Source organism: Macrobrachium nipponense, chromosome 40, assembly GCF_015104395.2.
Source record: "Macrobrachium nipponense isolate FS-2020 chromosome 40, ASM1510439v2, whole genome shotgun sequence".
NCBI lineage: Eukaryota > Metazoa > Arthropoda > Malacostraca > Decapoda > Palaemonidae > Macrobrachium > Macrobrachium nipponense.
This window is the reverse complement of record NC_061101.1, coordinates 13,592,466-13,615,135: the sequence shown is the minus strand read 5'-3', so window position 1 is coordinate 13,615,135 and position 22,670 is coordinate 13,592,466. Positions and strand designations below refer to the sequence as shown.

Genomic DNA, 22,670 nt, shown 5'->3' with positions numbered 1-22,670 from the left:
ACTAACTTTCAATACTCACTTGAATATTTGAAGTGTTAGGAACAGGTTCAACCCACATTGTGCTGAGGGAGTAAGTTGAGAAATTGGAATACTGTATGTGTACTAAGATGTCGGTGAAGAGCACAAATGAGTGAGAAGAGAATCGACCCGCGTTGTGGACGTTTATGGGATTCGTACGGGAATCTCGCAGGATCCTGCGAGTGGGGTTTGCCAGCGCTTCCATGATTTTTGGACTGCAAGTCTCCCAGTAAGCCTTTGTTGATTCAGCTTCCACCTGGAAAATTTGGTTTAAATGGGTTTAAACAACTGGAAAAACATAAATAAAGGACTAAGTCTTAGATGAAAAATGTGAGATCAATCTCATATAACAAGACAAGCATGCTGTTGCTTTGCAAAGCAAGCTCCAATTGAGAATTCAAACACTGCATGGCAAATCAAGATACACACCTGACTCTTATGAGCTGCATTGGAGAGCTGCTTCCAGTGAGCGTGCGCTATTTTAATCTTATCTAACGTAAACGGTGAGTAGTAAGTTTCGCTATCTTGCTTCATCTTCATGAGGAAGTCTGCGTATTCGTGTATGTGTTGCAGAGGACGAAGGATGAGGTGAGCAAAATATTCACTGTTTGTTTTCCTCTTTGACTCGGGGACGAGACTGGACAGGACTGGCGGACACTTTTCGATGACAGTAATGGCCTCTTTGCTGCTTAGTGTAAGTCCGCTGATCGCTAGGGCATCACAAACTATGTTCATGTATTTCTGGTATATAGATTTGTACTCTTCAACCTATACGATAGAGAAAAAAGAAATGAATGAGAAGTAGTCTTGAATGTATCTGTCCACTCCAAAGCCTGAATAAATAAGGGTTGTAACTTCCTACTAGGTCTAGTAGTTTGGCAAAACAGTAAAAACTATCAACCCACCTGACGTATAATTGGTATTACTGCAGTGACATCGCTGGCTTGGTCATCTAGCATGTCACTGATGCTACTCGCAACCGCGTGAGTAACATCCAAATACGAGTCCAAGAGAACCTGCTTGGTTTGGTGAAGCTGGTTGCTCTCTGGCAATAAGAGATAAACAAGATATTTTAATGTTAAAACCCAGACAGAAATGTTCAGCAATATTCTATAAAGTTGTCTATAAAGGAAGAAGAAAAGGAGTTACAGAAATTCAAAGGCTAATCTATTACATCTCTGAGAAATCTGAAACTTTACGTTTACAGGCAGGGCAGTAAATGTTCGGCAAATTTCTTTGGCGTTGCTATCAACAAGAGGACAATGAGTAATTTCAAATTAAAACCAAGACAATAACATTCTACTGCCCCTATGGACAAATGAAGAAAATATCACAATTTGTTGTAAAATGCATTTTTCTTAACTATACAAACCTGAGGTCCTTTAACATAAGGAATGTACTTACGGCGTAGCTGGAATTACGGCCGTTGAATCTTGAACAAGGTGGTTAGGCAGTAACTACCGTGGGGCAGGCTAGCCTGCCCAGATGTAAACACTCCACTTTGTCTTTCGGCCCAGGTTCAGATTGAGGGGTGGCAAGAAGTGGGCATATCTGTAAAGGACCTCAGGTTTGTATAGTTAGGAAAAATACAATTTATGACCAATTGTGATTTGTTCCGACATGTAATACAAACCCTCGGTCCTTTAACATAAGGAAGACTCACTTATTGGTGGGAGGAATCTGAGTGAGCCTCTAGAACTGACTGGAGTTCTGCTCACCTAGGCTACTCCTCCTGGTCGTAAGAGCGAGGATGAGTGCCCTGCTGCCTCTGACAACTTGATCAGAGTATAGGAGCTGCATGATCAAAAGTCAGACTTCTAGACCTTTTCAAAATGAGTGAGGGATCATGACTCATCGGAAAAAAGGGCTGTGAAGAATATTTGGCGTCGGAGACATTAATGCAAAGTTCTGGGAAGGGTTTGCATTATTGTCAGTCTCCTTCCTCCCCTTAGCTAGAGGAAGGAGCGGGATTGCTTCTATGATTCTGATAAGAAACATAAAAAGGATGCTTATGTGTAAGCTTACCGCATCAATCGTCCGACCAGCCAGTGTGAGTTCGAGTCCTATCCTCTACCCGAAGGAAGAGGAATGGAGGGAAGAGGCGTGGAAGGGGGGAGAGCCAGTCACTCTCGCATCCTTCTTACCTCTACAACTGCACACCATGGACGAGATGCAACTTGTCCTCTTGAAGGAGTTGGGTAAGCAAACACATCTTGCAAGCATCCACCACTGGTCCAGGGAAATGAGGTTCCAAGGATCTGTGGGGAGTCCCGAAGGGAAAGAAAGATATGGTCACAATGACCTATCCATCTTCCTGTCCGACATATTCTTCGGAGTGATGTCCAGTACCCGTCCACTGGTCTATCCATCTGCAGTGAAGTCTCTCGCAGTCTCGTATCCCATTGCAGCGAAGTCTCTCACGGTCTCATCGTCTCCGCAATGGATAAAGACACCAACACTCCATGGTGGGTGTCGATACTTCTGGGTTACCGGAACACGCCATTAGGACAAAGTAATGACTGTGCCGACTGACTGCGTTCAGTTGATTGAGGCGAGCAGTCATGCAGCCAAGGGGTAGTCATGTGACCCTCGCCTTTTGAAGGGTTATGCTGAGACCATACAAATCGTCTATCTGTTGCCACCGATGCTGGAAGGCAAGATGATGATTCTTTCAAGGCATGTGTCCATCAGACGATAGTCAATTGCCTTCTAGAGACCAAGGTCCTGATGGCAAGACTGAAGTTCTCACAGTAGCTGAATCTCAACTAAAGACCCTTAGAAGTCCCGTGACGAGACTTCATAGGGGGGGAGACCACCTTCTCTTCTACGGCAAAGCCTTAAAAGTTGAAGGGGAGGAGGCATGAAGATAAGATGATCTCTAAGAGGAGGATGACGACACGTGACGAGCTCTCTTCCTCTTCGATTCCTCCGAATTCTGCCAGACTTCTCCCATTAGGAGTAGATAAACCTCACAGGGGAGCGCGGCAGCTTCGTCCAGTGACATAACTCCAGGGTAGTAGTGGTAATGAATATGATTATCAGCAGGGGATCAGTACACATACTCGAGGATCGGTACGCAACATGCTACGAGTCATAGGTACAATTCCAAGGTTAGGGTAACCAATACGAAGAGTATCCAACCAATACTGCTGAAAACACAATCACCACTAGTCTGTAAAATATGACAATTTGTCGAAAATTGCATTTTTCCTAACTATACAAACCTGAGGTCCTTTAACAATAGGAAGTAGCTAGCGGCAGCTGGAACGGTCGTAAGCTTCGAACAAGGGGAGAACGGTAGTTAACTGCTTGTCCGACAGCCGCGCGACTGGGAGGTAAACAAATCACTTTTGCTTTTGGCCCATGCAAAATACGCAGAGTGAGGGGTGGCATGAGGAGGGACTATTTGTAAAGGACCTCAGGTTTGTATAGTTAGGAAAAATGCAATTTTCGACAAATTGTCATTTGTTCCGATACGTAATACAACCATCGGTCCTTTAACAATAGGAAGACTCACTTCTTGGTGGGGGAGGAATCTGAGTCTTTTTGATGAACAGACTGGTGTTCGTTCGTCCATCTGGAATTCCGGAAGGCCTCCCTGGTCGTAAGAGCAAGGGAGGGATCCAAGCCTCTGTCCGATTGATCAGGGTGGGCACCGCAGGATCAATGTCAGACCTCTGGGCCGAAGTACTAAGAGAGAGGCAAGCGTATCTCTTCGTACCAGCAAGCAAGAACTTGTTCCTGTTTGCAAGAGGCAACATAAAGTATGGGTTTGTCTCAAGCTGGCATCCACTTCCTCCCCCTTGTTGGAGGAAGTGGTGAATATACGCTCCTATCCCTAGTGAAAGGGATAGGATGGGGCTCTGTTGAGTAGCTCACCTGCATCTCGTCCTTATCCAGCAGGGTGACGACCGTGTCCCTCTACCCACAGATAGAGGGGAAGAAAAAGATGGGAAGAGGAGCCAGTCACACTCTCATTCACTCATCCATTCTTACGGTCACACCAGGACTCGATGCTGTTCAGCCTGCGAGGGTCTGGGTTCGATACACACATGTTGAGCAGCCACCACGGGTCCCAAGGAAAAAGATCCAAGGACCTGTGGGTCAATATCACGAAGGTAGAAGGAGGGCATGTGGTCTGGTTGGACTACCAGGACCCTGCCTTCAGTACCTGTGCCACGGAGAAGTTCTTGGCGGACAAGGCAGCATCTCCTTCGCATCGAAGCGGTGAAGTCCATTGGGGAGGGGATTGTGAACGACTCGAACCAAATCGTCAGGGACCGAAGGGTTCTGAGTCTTCGCTACGAAGTTCGGTACAAAATCGAGCGTCACGGATGTCCCCATCCCCTGGATGCTTGACTTCGCAGGAGAAGTCCATTGCAGTTTCCTCAGAGGAAAAGAAGGGAAAATAGTAGCATGACCTATCCCTCTTCTCGACTTCGGTGATGTCCAGTACCCATACTGGTCTGTCCGTTTGCCACGAAGTCTCTCGCATCCTCCTATCCCCATGCAGCGAAGTTCTCGGTAGTGGATAGGACACCGACACTCCATGGTGGGTGTCGATGGTATGGGTACTGTGGACAACTATTAAGACGAAGTTAATGAGTTGCTCTGTAACACCGAACTAAGTCAACAGCATAGTTCGTAACTGACTGGGGCGCTCTGACAGCTGAGGACTGACTGCATTCGGTAGGAGGCAAGTTGTCCAAGCATCCGAGTAAGTCATGTGACCTTCACCTTTAAAAGGGTTATGCCGAGAGGACCAAACAAATAATGTATTTGTTTGTCACCAATGCAGGACAGCGAGGTGATGATTCTCTTAAGGCATGTACCCAACAGGCGAAAGTCAGTTGCCTTCTAGAGACCGAGGTCCCTGAAAGCAAGACACTCATAGTTGTTGAATCTCAGCTAAGGAGAAACAACACTATGTGCCGTTGAAGACGAAGGTAGACATTGAATGCAACCTACGTCTTCACAGACGAATCGAGAGAAGGATTCTCAAGATTCATAACCTGTGCTTACAAATGACTGAAAACGCTAACCGCTATTTCATTGCTGTCCGGTGAGAAGTCGTAGTTGCAATGAAAGCGGGGCGTTCTTCAGTAATGAAAACACAGGGGACAGCCGCCTGAAGAACTGCTTCTCTTGGCTGAACATTTGGAAGTAGAGCTGTCAGGTCGGAGAGTAGGCGATGTCTTCTGACACATCTGTTAATTCGGGGGGGTGAACAATGAACAATTGTACACCTACGAAGACAAGATATTTTGAAGACAAACTCAGATGTCTGCAAAATCATTCGCATTATCGCAGTGCGATGCAGCGGGAGACTAGTACAGACTTCTGTTACCATGCGGTAAACAGAAAGATGAAAGAGTCCAAGAGATATCTCTGTTGAAAATTCTCGCAATGTCGAAGGCGATGGAATCGAGCGTCACAGCAGTAGATGGTCCTTCATTATTGCGAGAATCCCCGTTAATCAGAGACCTAAGTCCATGATTGTTGGGCAGAGATACGGTTCGGTAGTCAATCAAAGCAGGGGAGAGAGAGACATAACTGACCGTGCATCTCGGAGGCCCAGCTGATAATGAGCTGCTCATGGCAGTTCATAACGCAGTAGCTGAGCCTGAGCTCTCGCTGACTCGTCATCCTGAGTTTGCCAGGTAATCCATTATTCCACGAAGGAATGCGTTCGGCTAGAAACCACCGAGCATAAAAGATATGCTCGAGCAATTATATTTAGGTGAAACGAATTTCGGTAAATATAAAAGTTGAAATGGTGTTGTCATGACAAACAATAAGTATATAAAATTGAAAACTGGAAACTCCTGGGAGGTTGCAGGCAACCCGAGTTGCAGTTCAATTAGAATACTTTTCGTCTAAGTCGCAAACCGTAGAGTAACTAGGATATGCACCTACCCCTCGGACAATTCAACTGCTTAGCAGAATCATGTCGCGAGGTTAATATACGTAGTATATTTGTAGGATTCTGAACAACGATCTCCATCCTAAATTCTATTCCTTCAAGAAAACAAAATAAGGATTGGAGATCGATCACCTTCGATCTCTATCAAAGAGAGTGAAGGAGAAGTCTTCCTCGAAGGAAAGCTTCAATGGTGAACAGAATATCAAAGACGATAGTTCAAGCCAAACTGGATGTTCCCGTCCGTTCTTCTCTATTCCAGGTTTGGTCGCCTACTGTGAGATACTCCTCTTCAGCAGCATTCTTTTCTTCCTCATGCTAGACATTCCAGGAATTCGAGCATAGGTGAGGTTCCCGATTATCGTGTAACAATTATCTGGGGATTCTCGTCTCGCTCACTTTGGACCGTGGACTCGCCTAAGTGTTTGGAGATCGTAAAAAACTCGAACACTCTAAATGCGCTAGAAATTCCGTAGAATTCTAAGCACTCTGCAAAACCCCCACCGAATTCGTCAAACGATATCGGCTGGTGGTCCTCTCGATTCCCGTAGAAATCGAGGATGGGGCAGGGATCCCTCCTCAACGACTGGGACTTACGTCAGGTAGGACCCGAAGGTCCCCCGGTAGCGCAGTACCCCAACGTGGGATCCTACAGAGAAATCTCTGTAGGGATCCCTCCCCTTTCCCTCGTAGCCGTAAGGAAAGAGGGAATGGGGGAGGAATTGGATACTCGCTCGCCTTCCCAGTGGAACTAGCAGTTGGAGAAGAGTAGGAGCAGCCATCGCCTTGCGGTGATGGCCTCTCAGAGTCTGGGAAAACGTATCGTCAGGAGAAAACGTTTTCCCGAGGAGGGTTACGAACTCTCACTGTAGGTGAGGGTCTGCCGCCACTGTGAACGTCGTCTGGGTGGGGCTGATCGACACCTGACAGGAGAGAGCCGATACCGTCCTCCGACTCATTGCAGTCCTCGTCGAGGTCGAAACCTCTCAGGAGGACCGAAGGAGTATTTAAATACGGTGTCCAAAGACACGTAGAAACGCCTCTGTCGCAGTAGAGGAGGTGGAAGTAGCTTGTTCGACCGGCCAGAACTGAGAGAGCCTTCCTGTCCGGAGACGAGAGACTCTGGTTCAAGACAGAATCGGCAAGCTCCGATCGCGGCAGACCCACCGTCGGTTTGGGTTCCCTCTCGGGCCCCAAAACAACTCGAGCCGAGACGTGGGCTTCTGCGGTGGTGGGAGCGGCAATCCTTCCCCGAGGTCGTTGCGCTGACGAATCAGCGCCATAACCTCGACACAAGTTCCTCTGGATCTCGAAAGTCATAGCATCTTGCAGTGTAGGACCGTCAAGCCCCTCGAACAAGAGCATTCCGAGAACCTCCCCCTTAAGGAGGAGGAACTGCGATATACCCCTCTCGGATTCCTCCTGCCACTTGCGCGTACGTCCTGGTCGGTCCGAAGATCGTACCTGGTACTTACGGCGTCGTGACGGGATCGTGCGGGGTATGCCCCTCACGATCACCCCGCTGTACCTCGCTCTTCCTGGTGCAAACCGAGGAAGTTGCAGGCACGGGAGAGGAAGACATGACAGTCCTCAGTTTCGCTCGCTGGCAGAACCAGCGGGCTTGGAGGGCTGTAGGCGATCGCCAACTTGCAGGCCTAGTCGAGCCGTTTCCCAGGGAAACGGCTGGACCGAGAACAGCGGCCCCGATCTCGTGTGCAGAGGAGCTGCTGCTGGTCACCCTATACGCCCGGTCCCTGTGGGAGCGGCGGTCAGGAGACCTGCGGAGACCACTGTCGTGGTGAGACTGGTGCGTGTCCTCGCGGCGTGTCATACCGCTGGTACCAGCCGAGGCTGCCAACGATCGGGAGGGGGGAAGCTCTTCCCAGCCTCAGCTCGTGGCATGGTCAGACAGTCACGTCTACCAGGGTTACCAGATGATCGCTGCGAGATGCGGCCCGATGGTCTGGGCGAGAGTCACATGAGGCTCTCACCAGCTTCTGCTCCGTGCCACGTACTTGGCGCCGAGCGAACTCTGGCGCCAAAATTTGGCTATACTCTCTCCACCGCGGGAGAATCGTATACTCGGAAGTTCTCGCGAACGAGAGACCAAGCCGGAACCTGGCGTAGTGGCAGCGCCGCAAACACCAGGCGAGGAAGTACCGGTGGTAGTCGGTACGCCTCTGGTCCCCGTCTTCTTCTTTCTTGCGGAAGGGGAGACGGGCCCTGTTCCCGAAAGAGCAGGAGGACCGGCAGAAGAACCCCCCCGTCCCACGGGAGTGGAACGAGCCCTTAGAAGTTCCCGAAGGAGCCTTCTTAGGGGGGAAACCCGGGTTACCAGCTGGTCGCTGCAAGAGCGGCCGCTGGCCTGGCAAGAGTCACCTGAGCGGCTCTCACCAGCCTTCTGCTCCGTGCCGCGTCTTGGCGCCGAGCAAACTCTGGCGCCGAAACTTGGCTGCACGGTCTCCCGAGGGAGAGCGTACACTCGGGATCTCTCGCGAACGAGAGACCGAGCCGGAACCTGGCGTAGTGGCATCGCCGCTAGCACAAGGCAAGGAAGTACCAGCGCTAACCGGTACTCCTCTGGTCCCCGTCTATCTCTTCCTTACGGAAGGGGAGACAGGCCCCGCTCCCAAAGGAGCAGGAGGACCAGCAGAAGGACCCCCCCGTCCCACCGGGGTGGGACGGGCCCTTAGAAGTTCCCAAAGGAGACTTCTTAGGGGGGGGGGGCAGCCTTCTTCTTCTTCGGCTTATAGGCCTTAGAAGTCGAAGGGGGGAAAGAGGCAGCAGCAGACGATGAAGAAGATGACACTTTTCTCTTCTTCTTCCTCTTCCTCGTCAGCTCACGCAGGACAGTCGTCAGGTCCTCCATCCAGGCCGGAGCCGGGCTATTGCCGAAGCAACACGGCCCCGACTGCACCTGTCCGGAAGGACCTGGGACTGGGGAAGATACACCGTGGGCAGGACCAGCATGGACAGGCGCAGGAATGAGGAGCGACAGGTACAGCAACCAGCTCAGGAACAGCGGCAGCAGTAGACCCAGAAGGGACAGCCAAGCCAGCAGCGGGAACCACATCAGCGGCAGGTACGGCAGGCCCAGCCATCGCCTCGTAGAATCATCGGCAGCCAGTGGGAACCTGGTTACTGGCGGCCGGTCCAGGGGCGAGCTGCTGGAACAGCGGAAGTCTGGGGTAGGCAACACGAAGAACACAGGCGGCGGAGGCATACCCCCCCTCGGTACGGCGGCGACCAGCCCTAGTAGCGGCAGATGGCGTCACCGACACAGCATGGGGAGTGTAGACCAGGCGAGGGGAGAGCATGAGGGGGAAGCAGCATAAGCGGCCGTGGAGGTAGTAGTGGAGACCGCCCCAGACCTCGCTAGACGCTACAGCAGCCTGTGGATGCTAGGCACGCCCTGCCGCCGCGTGGTCCATACCTGTCCAAGGTCGTCTCCCACGGATGTAGCACCTGCGGTAGCACAGATAGATTAGTAAGAGGGGTTCCCCTCACGCACGGGAGGAAGACATGCCCTACCCCGAATGCAAGGAAAGACCCCAAATACAAAATACAACGAGGAAGCTGAGCGGGGGGGGGCAGGAAAGAAGACGAAGAATCGGATACCAAGGGAGTCGCGGGAGAAGCTTTCCGACGACTTCCTGGCAGGACCTCGACTTCCCCTATCCCCGCACAGCAGTGAAAAGTATATGAACTGAAACAGAATACGCACTTGTGCGATTCACGTCATAGACCTTTAAAGGGGAAAAGATCAATTCCCGGTAAGAGCGGAAACTTATCCATAATAATTATACTAATCATAAAAGATATATATGAAAATGAAACAGAATACTGCACTTTGCGATTTCACTTTCACAGAAAATAAATCGTAAGGATCAATTCCCGGGTAAGAGCGGAAATTGATCCAAATTAAAATTGATGCAAATAAATAAATGAAAATGAAAAGAATACTGCAATTGCGAATCCACTTTCATTGCATTCTATCATACAAAATAAGCGGCTCGTTCCGAGCGCATCACGCTCTCGGCAACGAATGCACAGGGCAAAATATAATGAAAAGAGTACTTACATTTTTCAATTACACACTTTCGCCCAAAATACATGACTCGGCGCGAGCGCGCCCGCCCTCGGCACAGAGACATAATTCAAGGGTTCAATTCATGAAGAGAGGAAATCGCCGCATCTATGGCGATAGCTCCATGTTGGTTCATAATAAAGTAATGAAAATGAAAACAGTGTACTTACAGTTTCATTTTCAAGTCAACCAAACTATTAGTAGAAAACACAATATAAACAAAGCATACGACGATGAAGCGGGCAGAGAGCGATGACGAACACGTCCTTCACACCCGCGGCCGAAAGCAAAAGTGATTTGTTTACACCAAAACCTCCCAGTCGCGCCGCCAAGCATTTAACTACCGTTCTCCCCTTGTTCGAAGCTTACGACCGTTCCAGCTGCTGCTAGCTACTTCCTATTGTTAAAGGACCGATGGTTTGTATTACGTATCGGAACAAAAGGAAAAATTATTAAAGTAATGAGGATACTCCTCATGCATCCAAGGGCATCACCCTTCGAAGTGAAAGGAGATCCCCCAACATCAACACCACACGCCCATCCTTCTACCTTCTTCCAATAGTAAGTGAAAGGAAGAAGGAGAAGAGAAATTACCATAACAACAAAACAGGGACACACCTTTGAAGTTCCCTTGGTAATTCCCAAGCGTAAGAGTAATTTCTGGATGAATAAATGTCCTGTTACAGGATCAATATCACTTACGTGAAATACATGTCTCATCCTCACGTTAAATACATATCTCGTCCTCATGCAGGTCTGAGCCAGTTTAAAGGGCGAAAAAAATGTAAATAATATGTTGGCATACCTTAGCCGCCGACTTTTAACACAAGTAGAAGGGTGGTGGTTACAAAGGCTATCACAAAATAACAATTTGTCCAAAATTCTATTTTTCCTAACCATACAAACCTGAGGTCCTTTAACAATAGGAAGGTACTTAGCGGCAGCTGAACCGGTCGTAAGCTTCGAACAAGGGGGTTCGGTAGTTAACTACTTGTCCGGCAGTTGGTGGTCAGCTCAACTGCGAGGAGAGGAGTCACTTTGCTTTAGGCCCAGGAAATGCAGAGTGAGGGGTGGCATGAGGTGGGACTATAAGTAAAGGACCTCAGGTTTGTATAGTTAGGAAAAATACAATTTTCGACAAATTGTTATTTGTTCCGATACGTATACAAACCCTTGGCCCTTTAACAATAGGAAGACTCACTTATTGGTGGGTGGAATCTGAGTCTTATGAACAGACTGGTGTTCGTCCGACCTTGGTTCCCTCCCTGGTCGTAAGAGCAAAGGGAGGGATCCTAGCCTCTGCCCAGCTGATCAGGGTGTGCACCACAAGATCAGTGGTCAGACCTCTGGACCAAATTTAGAAGAGGAAAGCAAGCGTACCTCTTATAAATAGCAAATACACAAGAACTAGTTCCTACTTCATGAGCCAAAACGAAGTCATGGGTTTGTCTCTTGTTGGCTTCCATTCCCCCCCTTGTTGGGGAGTGGTAGATAAACACTCCTATCCCTACTGAAAGGGATAGGATGGAGCTCAGTCATGTAGCTTACCTGCATCTGCTTCCTGTTCAGCGTAGTGACGACCGCAGCCCTCTGCCACAGGTAGAGGAGGAAGAACGAAGGAGGAAGAGAAGCCAGTCGCACTCTCTTTCACTCGTCCATTCATGCAGTCACAAAAGGATGTGATGCTGTTCTGTCCGCTCGGGTCCTGGGTAGACTACACAACTTGTTGAGCAGCCACCACGGGGCCAAAGGAAAAGGTGTCCAAGGACCTGTGGGTAATATCCCGAAGGTAAAAGGAAGTGAAGGTGGTCTGGTTGGCCCAAACCCCTGCTTTCAGAACCTATGCCAGGGAGAAGTTCTTGCGGAACGTAAGGGTTGGACCAATACCTTTGACTTCGTGTGCTCTCGGACGAAGGGTACGGGTGTTGTCACCACCATCCATGTCGTACGCCCTCCTGATCACCTCACACAGCCAGAAAGAAAGTGTTCTTGGAAACTTCTTACTTGGTAACCCTGGTGCTAACAAAGAGGCGTCGACACTCAGGCCTGAAGTGTCGAGTTCTCTTCAGATAGCGCCGTAGCGCCCTCACAGGACAAAGCAGCATCTCATCCGCATCATTATCAGTGAAGTCCTTCAAGGAGGGGACCGTGAAAGACTCGAACCGGTCGTCAGGGACCGAAGGATTCTGAGTCTTCGCTACGAAGTTCGGGACGAAATCGACCGTCACGGATCCCCATCCCCTGGAATACTTGACGTCGAAGAAAGACCATGAAGTTTCCCTACTCTCTTCACTGATGACAGGGCCAGCAAAAAGAGGGTCTTGAGGGTCAGATCCCTGCCTGACGACTCACGGAGTTGCTCGAAGGGTCTTCGAGTCAAACTTCTAAGGACGAGAGTCACGTCCCACCCCGGGGGGCCTGAGTTCCTTGGGTGGGCAAGACCTCTCGAAGCTCTTCATAAGGAGGGAGATCTCGAAGGAGGAGGAGATATCCACTCCACACAGTTTAAGGACTAGGGCTAGGGCAGCTCTGTATCCTTTAACTGCGGAGACGGAGAGGAGCTTCTCTCGGTGAAGGAACACAAGGATATCCGCTACCTGCTGAAGACGGACCACTTCCCCTGGTATACAGCTGCAGAGGACTGTCTGAGGTACCCAGTCATCTCTGTTGCTGTGCTGCGAGAAAAGCCTCTCGCTCGCAAGAGATGGTGGATAACAGCCAGCCGTGAAGACACAGGGACTCGACCGACAGGTGGTACCATTCTACGTGTGGCTGGCACAGGAGGTTGTGCCAGGGGGGAATCTCTCTCGGAGCTTCGGTGAGCAGAGCCAGCAGGTCTGGGTACCAAATGGCTTGAGGCCATTTGGGCGCCACCAGGATCATCCGAAGATTCGGGGTGATCAGCGCCCTGCCGATCACCTTGCGAATCAGACAGAACGGGGGAAAGGGATACACAAAGAGATTGTCCCACAGGTGTTCAAGAGCGTCCTCTGTTTAAGATTTTATAGAAAATTTATTTGTTTATTATTTGCATACTAAAGTAGTCCTTTAAACCCCCGTGCCATACTAAATAAATTCTAAAAGAAAAATGGGAGTTTATAGGATTGCACAACACCTAGATGGCTCTGCTGGCTCTTTTACCTGTTTCAGTTCATCCTCCTCATCCTTGATTTTTTATGGAAGGACGATGGCCTTTGCATTTCACGATTCTCGGAGGAGAAAAACATGTCTACCTCGACCCGCCACGAAGAAGGAAAAGCAGTTCAAGCTCAGGTTCCAACTTAGAACCACTGGATAACATTTGAAGATAACTAGTGAACTCTACTCCCTCGTAAGAGAATGCTTTGTGTATTGAAGCAGCATCTACATTAACTATGTAACATATTCTTGCTGACCCACCTGTCTCTGCCTCTTCCGTCGTCGTCTTTGAAGCCTAGGTCATCAACACTTCTATGGAGTCAATGGTTGAACCTTTCCTGCCCAGTAAGTTTCCTACGATTTGTGGCGTATGGTAAAGCTTAGGTTAGGGGGTTTTTAATTATTCTTAATTATTACCATGCTTTCAGAACCTGTAAATTTTCTATGGATTCTTGTTTTGATATTGCTATCCATAAAGGTGTATAATTTTTGGAACTTTGTTATTACCATTTGTGTAATTGCTCTTTGATTTTTAGGCAGTTGCTAATTGTTAAGGAGGACAGTGGTTTAGTGGAAGACACTGATTCAATTTCTGGTTCTTTCACGCAGCTGATTTAGGTAATTTCCGTGTTAAGTTGGTCAATGATATACACAATTTTTTTTACATGAGGATAGTCTTTATCTTATTAAATATTGTTGGATCGATAATGAAAGTCTGTTGTTGTTTTCAGAATCCATAGGTTTTCAAAAATTTCCATAAGTGAAGTTCTTTCCACCACAAGCAGTAGTTATCAATTTATGATTAGCGATTGGGAACAGGACTTCAGCCATCAGAGTTGTATCTATGCCATTTCGTAATTATTTATTCATAAGAATAAATAATTTTAAAGAATTTGTGTTTTTATTTTACTGTGAAAGAAAACATTCAAGGTTACGAGCAACTTGTGTAAAGCTCTTGGTTTATCTAAAATATTTTTGAAATCCTCTGAAGCTGCCCATGCGTCTGGCACAACCGAGTAGAAAACCTGAAGTTTTCTGTTGTGCTGGGTGGCGAACAGATCTACGACTGGACGCCCCTACAGGTTGAAGAGCCTTTCCGCCACGTCTGGGTGAAGAGACCACTCGGTTCCTATCACCTGATCTCGACGGCTGAGCTTGTCGGCTACCACATTCCTCTTGCCTGGAATGTAGCAGGCTGACAGCTCTACTGAGTGCGCCACGGCCCACTCGTGCACCTACAACGTCAACTGATGCAACGGGAGGGACACTAGGCCCCCGTTTGTTGACGTACGCCACTATACTGTGATGTTGTCGCTCATCAACACCAGAGTGTCCCACCAGACAATCTTGGAACTCTTGGAGAGCGAGGAACACTGCCTTGAGCTCCAGGACATTGATGTGAAGGTGCCTGTCGTGATGGTTCCACACACCCGCAGCCAGCAACTCCTCCAGGTGTGCGCCCCATCCCTTGGTCAATGCATCTGAAAACAGCAACATCTCCGCGGGAGGGGGAGTGCGAAGAGGCACTCCTCTTACGAGATTCCCGTCGTCCAGTCACCAGGCTAGGTCCTGCCTTACCTCCTCTGTGAGGGACACAGGGAAGAAAGGTGGGTCTCTTGCCTGTGACCAACACTCCTTTAGTCTCCACTGAAGAGACCGCAGGTGAAGATGCCTGTGAGGGACTAGCTTCTCGAGAGACGACAGGTGACCGATCACGACCTGCCACTGCTGAGCTGGCTTCTCCTGTAGGGACAGGAACCATCCTCCTGCCTCCCTGAACCTGCTGATCCGCGAATCTGCGGGGAAGACTCGCCCTGCTACCATGTCAATCAGCATGCCCAGGTACTTCATCCTCTGCTTGGGCTCGAGATCTGACTTCTCGTACTTCACTACGATCCCCAGATTGCGGCAGAATTCGAGGAGTCGATCTCTGTCCTGTAGCAACTGTCAGCGGGAGCTCGCCAGGACTAACCAATCATCGAGATACCTCAGAAGACGTATCCCTACCGAGTGGGCCCAAGCAGACACCAGCGTGAACACTCTCGTGAACACCTGTGGGGCGGTTGAGAGACAGAAACAAAGTGCCCTGAATTGGTACACTGTCCCGTCGAGGATGACGCGGAGGTACTTCCTGGAGGATTGATGGATGGGTATCTGGAAATACGCGTCCTTCAGATCCACAGAAAGCATGAAGTCGTTCTCCCTGATGGAATCAAGCACTGACCGTGCTGTTTCCATCGTGAACCAAGTCTGGCGAACGAATCGGTTCCAGGGAGAGAGATCTATCACTGGGCGCCAGCCCCCGAGGACTTCTCCACCAAGAAAAGTTGACTGTAGAAGCCCGGCGACTGATCCCATACGATCTCCACAGCTCGTTTGCTCAGCATGGCTTCTACTTCCTGCCGAAGCGCCACATCCTTGGCCGAACCAGGAACATACGTCTGATGGTGGACCGGGTTGGAGGTGAGGGGTGGCCGAGACTCGAAGGGTAGTAAATATCCCTCCCGAAGGACGTTCACTATCCAGGTCTCCGCTCCGAAGCGCTGCCATGTTGCCCAATGGCTCGCCAGGCACCCCCCGACTTCCGGCAGCAGATGAGGGGAACGCCGTCCCTAGCGTTTCCCTCCTCTCTTCGACTTCTTCCCAGTTCCTCCTCGAGAGAAGGAGGCCTGGGAGGAGGGCTGGTTACAGTCACTCCTTACCGTCGAAGTCGAAGGCAGAGTCTTTTCTCTCGGCTTCGACGAAGCGATCGTCTTAGCCGCAGAGGAAGCGCTAGCTAAACTCTTTGGCTTAGCCGCAGTCGTTCGAGGTTGCCCAGCCACCTTCGAGACTGCCTGGTGGACTAAACGGTCACTCTCGTCAGTGCGCCGTTGTTCCACCGCAGCGTCCACCATCTCTCTGGGGAAGAGAGAGGAGGAACTCTGCACCGGTCCGTTGCGAAGACCCAAGGCCGCCTCTCACCCAGCCGCCCTGGTCACTCGAGTGAGGACAACATCCCTATGCCTCAGTACCAGGTTGGCCCACAGGTTAGCCGTCTGGTGGGTCAGGAAGGAGATAGCCCTACCACCAGACTGGCACAGTCTCACGAAAGCTGGGTCCCCTTCAGGAGTGATGTTTCCCGAGGAGGCCACGGCTTTAGACACTGTGAGGGACCACAGGTCTAGCCATGAGACTGCTTGGAATGCTGCCATAGCGGTAGATTCCAAGGCAAGTGCCTCTTGCTGCGAGAACCAGAGGTTCTCCGACAGGAGCTGCTGCAGAAACACCCCCGGAGTTAGCCTAGCTAATTCCGGGTTAACCTGTTTGGGCGGCAGAGGGTCCTCTGATGGCACGTAAAAGCACCTTTGTCACGGTAGAGGTGGGGGAAGGAGCTTGGCCGACCTGCCGGACCGAAGCAAACCCTCCTGTCCGGAGACGAGAGCGTCCACCTAGCTAAGCACAATGTCGGCCAAGGCTGATCACGGCAGACCCACCGTCGTCCTGGGTTCCTTTTTGGGTCCCCAGAACGACTCCAAACCCAATGTAAGCTCGGAAGGTGGGAGCGGCGATCCTTCCCCGAGGTCGTTGTGCTGACGGATCAGCGCAATAACCTCTGCAAATGACCTCTGGATCTCAGGAGTGACTGCGTCCTGCGGAGACAGACCGTCAAGCCCGTCCAGTGAGAACGCCTCCCGAGACCCTCCTCCTTCCAGAGGAGGAACCGCAACAGACCCCTCATGGTCTCCTCCTGCTCCTTGCGCGTACGATCTGGTCGGTACTAGGACCTTGCCAGGTTCATAGGTCGTCGTGGCGCGCTCCTCGCGATCACTCCTGGTCGCCTCGCTCTTCCCGGGGTAGCCCAAGGAAGTTGAAGGGATAGGAGAGGTAGACCTGACACTTCCCCCTTGCCCACCGGCAGAACTGGTGTGCTGGGGGGGTGCAGGCGATTGCTAACCTGCTGTGCCATCGAGCTGCAGGCCTGGTCGAGCGGTTCTCACAGGGAGAGCAGCTGGACCGAGAACAGCAGCGACGGTCCCGAGCGTCAGCAGAGCTGCTGCTGGTCCCCCTCTCCGCCCGGTCCCGGTAGGGGCGGTGGTCAGGGGACCGGCAGAGTCCGCTGTCGCGGTAGGAGCGAGGCCTGTCCTCACAGTGCATCACGCCGCTTGGACCAGCTGAGGCTGTTCCAGGCGACCGAGGGGACTGCTTCCTTGCCTCAGCCTGTGGCCGGTCTTGGACCGTCGCATCAACCATGGGTACCGGCAGATCGCCACGAGAGCGATTGCTGGCCAGGCGACTCCCACCAGTCTTCCGCTCCGTGCCTGGATCCCGGAAGGACCTGGGGTGGGAGCAGCAACACCACGGGCAGGAACAACAGCTGCAGGAACTGGTACTGGAACTGGAGCAACAAAAAACTCAGGAACAGGAGGCGTGGCAGGAACCAGCGGCATCCTCTGTACTGGAGGCAGGTCCAGGGAAGAGCTCTTGGGACACTGGAAGTCAGGGGCTGGAGCAAGAGTGGCAAAACCAGGTGGCGGCGGCGACAAGGAAAACCTCTTCGCCTCCGGCAGCGGCGCCTGAACAGCAGCTGTCGGGGTAACCATGGCAATGTGCTGGGTATAGACCAGGGGAGGTGGAGCAGCATAGCCAGGCGTGGACACCGTCGCAGTTGTCGTGGTGGTCGGGCCGTGAGTTACCAGTATGGCCCCTCTCACCAGATGACTCAGCAACCCCTGCACACTCGGTGTCCCTTGGAGCCCCAGCAAGTATCAGGCCCTGCCGAGATTGTCCTCCGTGGCAAGCAAGTCTGAGGAAGGAAACAGAGTCGGGTTAGTAAGAGGGGGGTCTCCCCTCGCCCAGGGGGGACAGGTCCCACCCCAAGCGAACAGACGACCCCGAATACAACTGAACATCGGGGTACCTAGCCCCATCCCCCACGCTTGACTGATTGAGAGAGGAGAAGGAGCGAGATACCAGGCCCCCCCAAAGGGGAAGGAGCCATACGAGGGAGCTGCGATGGCGGGAAAAAAGAAGAAGACGTGTCCGTAACCAAAGTAGTAACAGGAGAACCCTCCGATGACTCCTTGGCTGGCTTACGCGGATTCTTCCTCCCCCCATAGCGCTCCCACTGCTCCTTCGACCAAACAACACACACATCACATGGCTCGGTGCGAGAGCATTCTCGCCCTCAACAGCGAGTGCAAAATTCATGAGGATCAACCTCTACAGAGGACCGAAAGGCCCCATACTTACGGCCCTCTACACCAGGGCACAATCTGTGGCTGATGGGGGGGCGAGGGGGTCACTCCAGCTCTCGTGATTCCATAGCTAATTACGATAACACTGTATAGAATATACAAAAATGACAATTTGTCGAAAATTGCATTTTTCCTAACTATACAAACCTGAGGTCCTTTAACAATAGGAAGTAGCTAGCGGCAGCTGGAACAGTCGTAAGCTTCGAACAAGGGGAGAACGGTAGTTAACTGCTTGTCCGATTGTCACGCGGCGTGAGGTAAACAAATCACTTTTGCTTTTGGCCCATGCAAAATACGCAGTGAGGGGTGGCATGAGGAGGGACTATATGTAAAGGACCTCAGGTTTGTATAGTTAGGAAAAATGCAATTTTCGACAAATTGTCATTTGTTCCGATACGTAATACAAACCATCAGTCCTTTAACAATAGGAAGACTCACTTCTTGGTGGGAGGAATCTGAGTCTTTGAATGAACAGACTGGTGTTCGTCCATCCCTGGAGTGCCTCTCTGGTCGTAAGAGCGAGGGAGGGATCCAAGCCTCTGTCCGATTGATGTGCACCGCAGGATCAATGGTCAGACCTCTGGGCCGAGTACTAAGAGAGAGGCAAGTGTATCTCTTCGTACCAGCATTGTAAGAACTTGTTCCTGTACAGGAGCAAATATAAAGTCATGGGTTTGTCTCATGTAGGCATCCACTTCCTCCCCCTTGTAGGAGGAAGTGGTGGATATACGCTCCTATCCCTAGTGAAAGGGATAGGATGGAGCTCGGTCGAGTAGCTTACCTGCATCGGACTCCTTTCCAGCATGGTGACGACCGTATCCCTCTGCCCACAGGTAGAGGTAGAGAAAGATGGTGAAGAGAAGCCAGTCACACTCTCATTCGCACATTTATTCTCCCAGTCATATCAGGAATCGATGCTGTTCTGCCTGCTCGGGTGCTGGGTAAGCTTACACAACGTGTTGAGCAGCCAACACAGGTCCCAAGGAAAAAATATCCAAGGACTTGTGGGCAATATCCCGAAGGTAGAAGGATGTGAAGGTGGTCTGGTTGGCCCAGACACCTGCCTTCAGGACCTGCGCCACGGAGAAGTTCTTACGGAACGCTAAGGAGGGTCCAATACCTCTGACTTCGTGGGCTCTCGGTCGGAGCGTACGGATGTCGTCGCTACCATCAGCCTCGTACGCTCTCCTGATCACCTCACGTAGCCAGAAAGAAAGCGTGTTCTTGGATACTTCTTTCTTGGTAACCCCAGTGCTAACGAAGAGGCGTCGACACTCAGGCCTGAGGTGTCGAGTTCTCTTCAGATAGCGCCGTAGCGCCCTCACAGGACAAAGCAGCATCTCATCCGCATCATTATCATGAAAGACTCGAACCTGTCGTCAGGGATCGACGGATTCCGAGTCTTAGCTACGAAGTTCGGGACGAAATCGAGCGTCACAGATCCCCAGCCTGTGGTGTGTTTAACATCGAAAGACAGACCATGTAGTTCCCCTACTCTCTTCGCCGATGCCAGGGCCAGCAAGAAGAGGGTCTTGAGGGTCAGATCCCTGTCTGACGACTCTCGGAGTGGCTCGAAGGGTCTTCGAGTCAAACTCCTAAGGACGAGAGTCACATCCCACTCAGGGGGCCTGAGTTCCCTGGGTGGGCAAGACCTTTCGAAGCTCCTCATGAGCAAGGAAATCTCGAACGAATTCGAGATATCCAGTCCCCTCAGTTGATAGGACCAGGGCCCAGGGCGGCTGTATCCTTTAACTGTGGGTACTGAGAGGAGCTTCTCTCGGCGAAGAAACACGAGGAAATCCGCTACCTGCTGAAGAGTGGCTCTGAGAGGAGACAGACCCTGTCTACGACACCAACCACAGAAGACGGCCCACTTCCCCTGGTACACAGCTGCAGAGGACTGTCGGACGTGTCCAGCCATCTCTGTTGCTGCACTACGAGAAAAGCCTCTCGTTCGCAAGAGATGGTGGATAACAGCCAGCCGTGAAGTTGAAGGGACTGGACTGCTTGGTGGTACCGTTCTATGTGTGGCTGGGCTAGAAGGTTGTGCCAATGGGGTAGCTCTCTCGGTGCTTCCGCAAGAAGAGCCAGCAGGTCCGGATACCAAACGGCCTGAGGTCGTTTGGGAGCCACCAGGATCATCCTGAGATTCGGGGTGGTCAGCGCTCAGCTGATCACTTTCCGAATCAGACAGAAGGGAGGAAAGGCGTAGGCGAAGAGGTTGTCCCAGGGGTGTTGGAGACCGTCCTCTGCAGCTGCCCATGGGTCCGGCATGGCTGAAAAGAAAACCTGCAGTTTTCTGTTGTGCCGGGTAGCGAACAGGTCTACGACCGGTCACCCCCACAGGTTGAAGAGCCTTTCCACCACGTCTGGGTGTAGAGACCATTCGGTTCCTATCACCTGATCCCGACGGCTGAGCTTGTCCGCTACTACATTCCTCTTGCCTGGAATGTAGCGTGCTGACAGCTCTATTGAGTGAGCCGTGGCCCACTCGTGCACCTGCACGGTCAACTGGTGTAGCGGAAGAGACACTAGGCCCCCCTGCTTGTTGACATATGCCACTACTGTGGTGTTGTCGCACATCAACACCACTGAGTGTCCCACCAAGCGGTCCTGGAATTCTTGTAGAGCGTAGAACGCTGCCTTGAGTTCCAAGACATTGATGTGAAGGTGCTTGTCGTGATGGTCCCACACACCTGCAGTCAGCAACTCCTCCAGGTGTGCGCCCCATCCCTCGGTCGATGCGTCTGAGAACAGCAGCATCTCCGGGTGGGGAGTGAGGATGGGCACTCTTCTTAAGAGGTTCTTGTCGTCGAGCCACCAGGCTAGGTCCTGCCTCACCTTCTCCATGAGAGCCACGGGGAAGTAAGGTGGATCCTTTGCCTGAGACCAACTCTCCCTTAGTCTCCACTGGAGAGACTGCAGGTGAAGACGCCCGTGAGGGACTAACTTCTCGAGTGACGACAGATGGCCGATCACGACTTGCCATTGCTGTGCTGCCTGTTCCTGCCGAGACAGGAACCGGCCGGCTGCCTCCCTGAATTTGCTGATCCTCAAGTCTGCGGGAAAGACTTGCCCTGCTACCGTGTCGATCAGCATACCTAGGTACTTCATCTTCTGCTTGGGTTCGAGATCGGACTTCTCGTAGTTTATCACAATCCCCAGATTGTGACAAAACTTGAGGAGCCGATCCCTGTCCTGTAGCAACTGCGAGCGGGAGCTCGCCAGGACCAGCCAATCGTCGAGATACCTCAGAAGACGTATCCCGTGCGAATGGGCCCAAGCTGACACCAGAGTGAACACTCGCGTGAACACATGTGGGGCGATTGACAGACCGAAACAAAGTGCCCTGAATTGGTACACCGTCCCGTCGAAGATGAAGCGGAGGTACTTTCTGGAGGACTGATGGATGGGTATTTGAAAATATGCGTCCTTCAAGTCCACCAAAAGCATGAAATCGTTCCCCCTGATCGAGTCGAGCACGGACCGTGCCGACTCAATCATGAACCGAGTCGTGCGAACGAAACGGTTCAGGGGAGAGAGGTCTATTACCGGACGCCAGCCCCCCGATGCCTTCTCCACTAGGAAGAGGCGGCTGTAAAAGCCCGGCCACTGATCCTCTACGATTTCTACAGCTCGTTTCGCCAGCATGGTCTTGATCTCCTGTCGAAGAGCGTTGTCCTTTGATGATCCCCGGACATAGGTTTGTAGATGGACCGGTTTGGAGATGAGGGGGGGGCCGAGACTCGAAGGGTAGTAGATATCCCTCCCGAAGGACGTCTGATATCCAGTTCTCGGCGCCAGTAGTGCGCCAAGTTTGGCCCAATTGGCTCGCTAGGCACCCCCCCACTTCCGGCAGCAGGTGAGGGGGAACGCCGTCCCTAGCGTTTCCCACCTCGCTTCGACTTCTTCCCACCACCTCCTCGGGGAAAGGATGTCTGGGAGGAGGGCTGGTTATGGCCTCCTCTCGCAGAAGTCGAAACAACAGGAGTCTTCCCACGGGGCTTAGGTGGAGCAACATTCTTAGCAGCCGTGGAAGCGCCAGCTAAACTCTTAGGCTTAGCCGCAGTTACTAGAGATTGCCCAGAAACCTTCGAGACTGCCTGGTGAACCAAGCGGTCACTGTCATCAGTGCGCCGCCTTTCCACCGCAGCGTCCACCATCTCTCCGGGAAAGAGAGCGGTGGAACTCCTAATGGGTCCGTTACGAAGACCGAGTGCTGCCTCACGCCCAGCCCCCTTGGTCACTCGGGTAAGGACTGCGTCCCTACGAC

At 51.6% G+C, this 22,670-nt stretch overlaps 1 protein-coding gene across 1 annotated transcript in view; it reads right to left on the bottom strand.

Annotated features, from left to right (window-relative positions):
* Positions 1-22,670, bottom strand: part of LOC135211845 (alsin-like) — a gene marked incomplete at its 5' end in the record, with an annotated part of 77,304 nt that overhangs the window by 2,464 nt on the left and 52,170 nt on the right. The window contains 3 exon segments of the mRNA XM_064245054.1: positions 20-274; positions 448-786; positions 924-1,063. Of these exon segments, the coding sequence (XP_064101124.1) occupies positions 20-274; positions 448-786; positions 924-1,063 (734 nt within the window).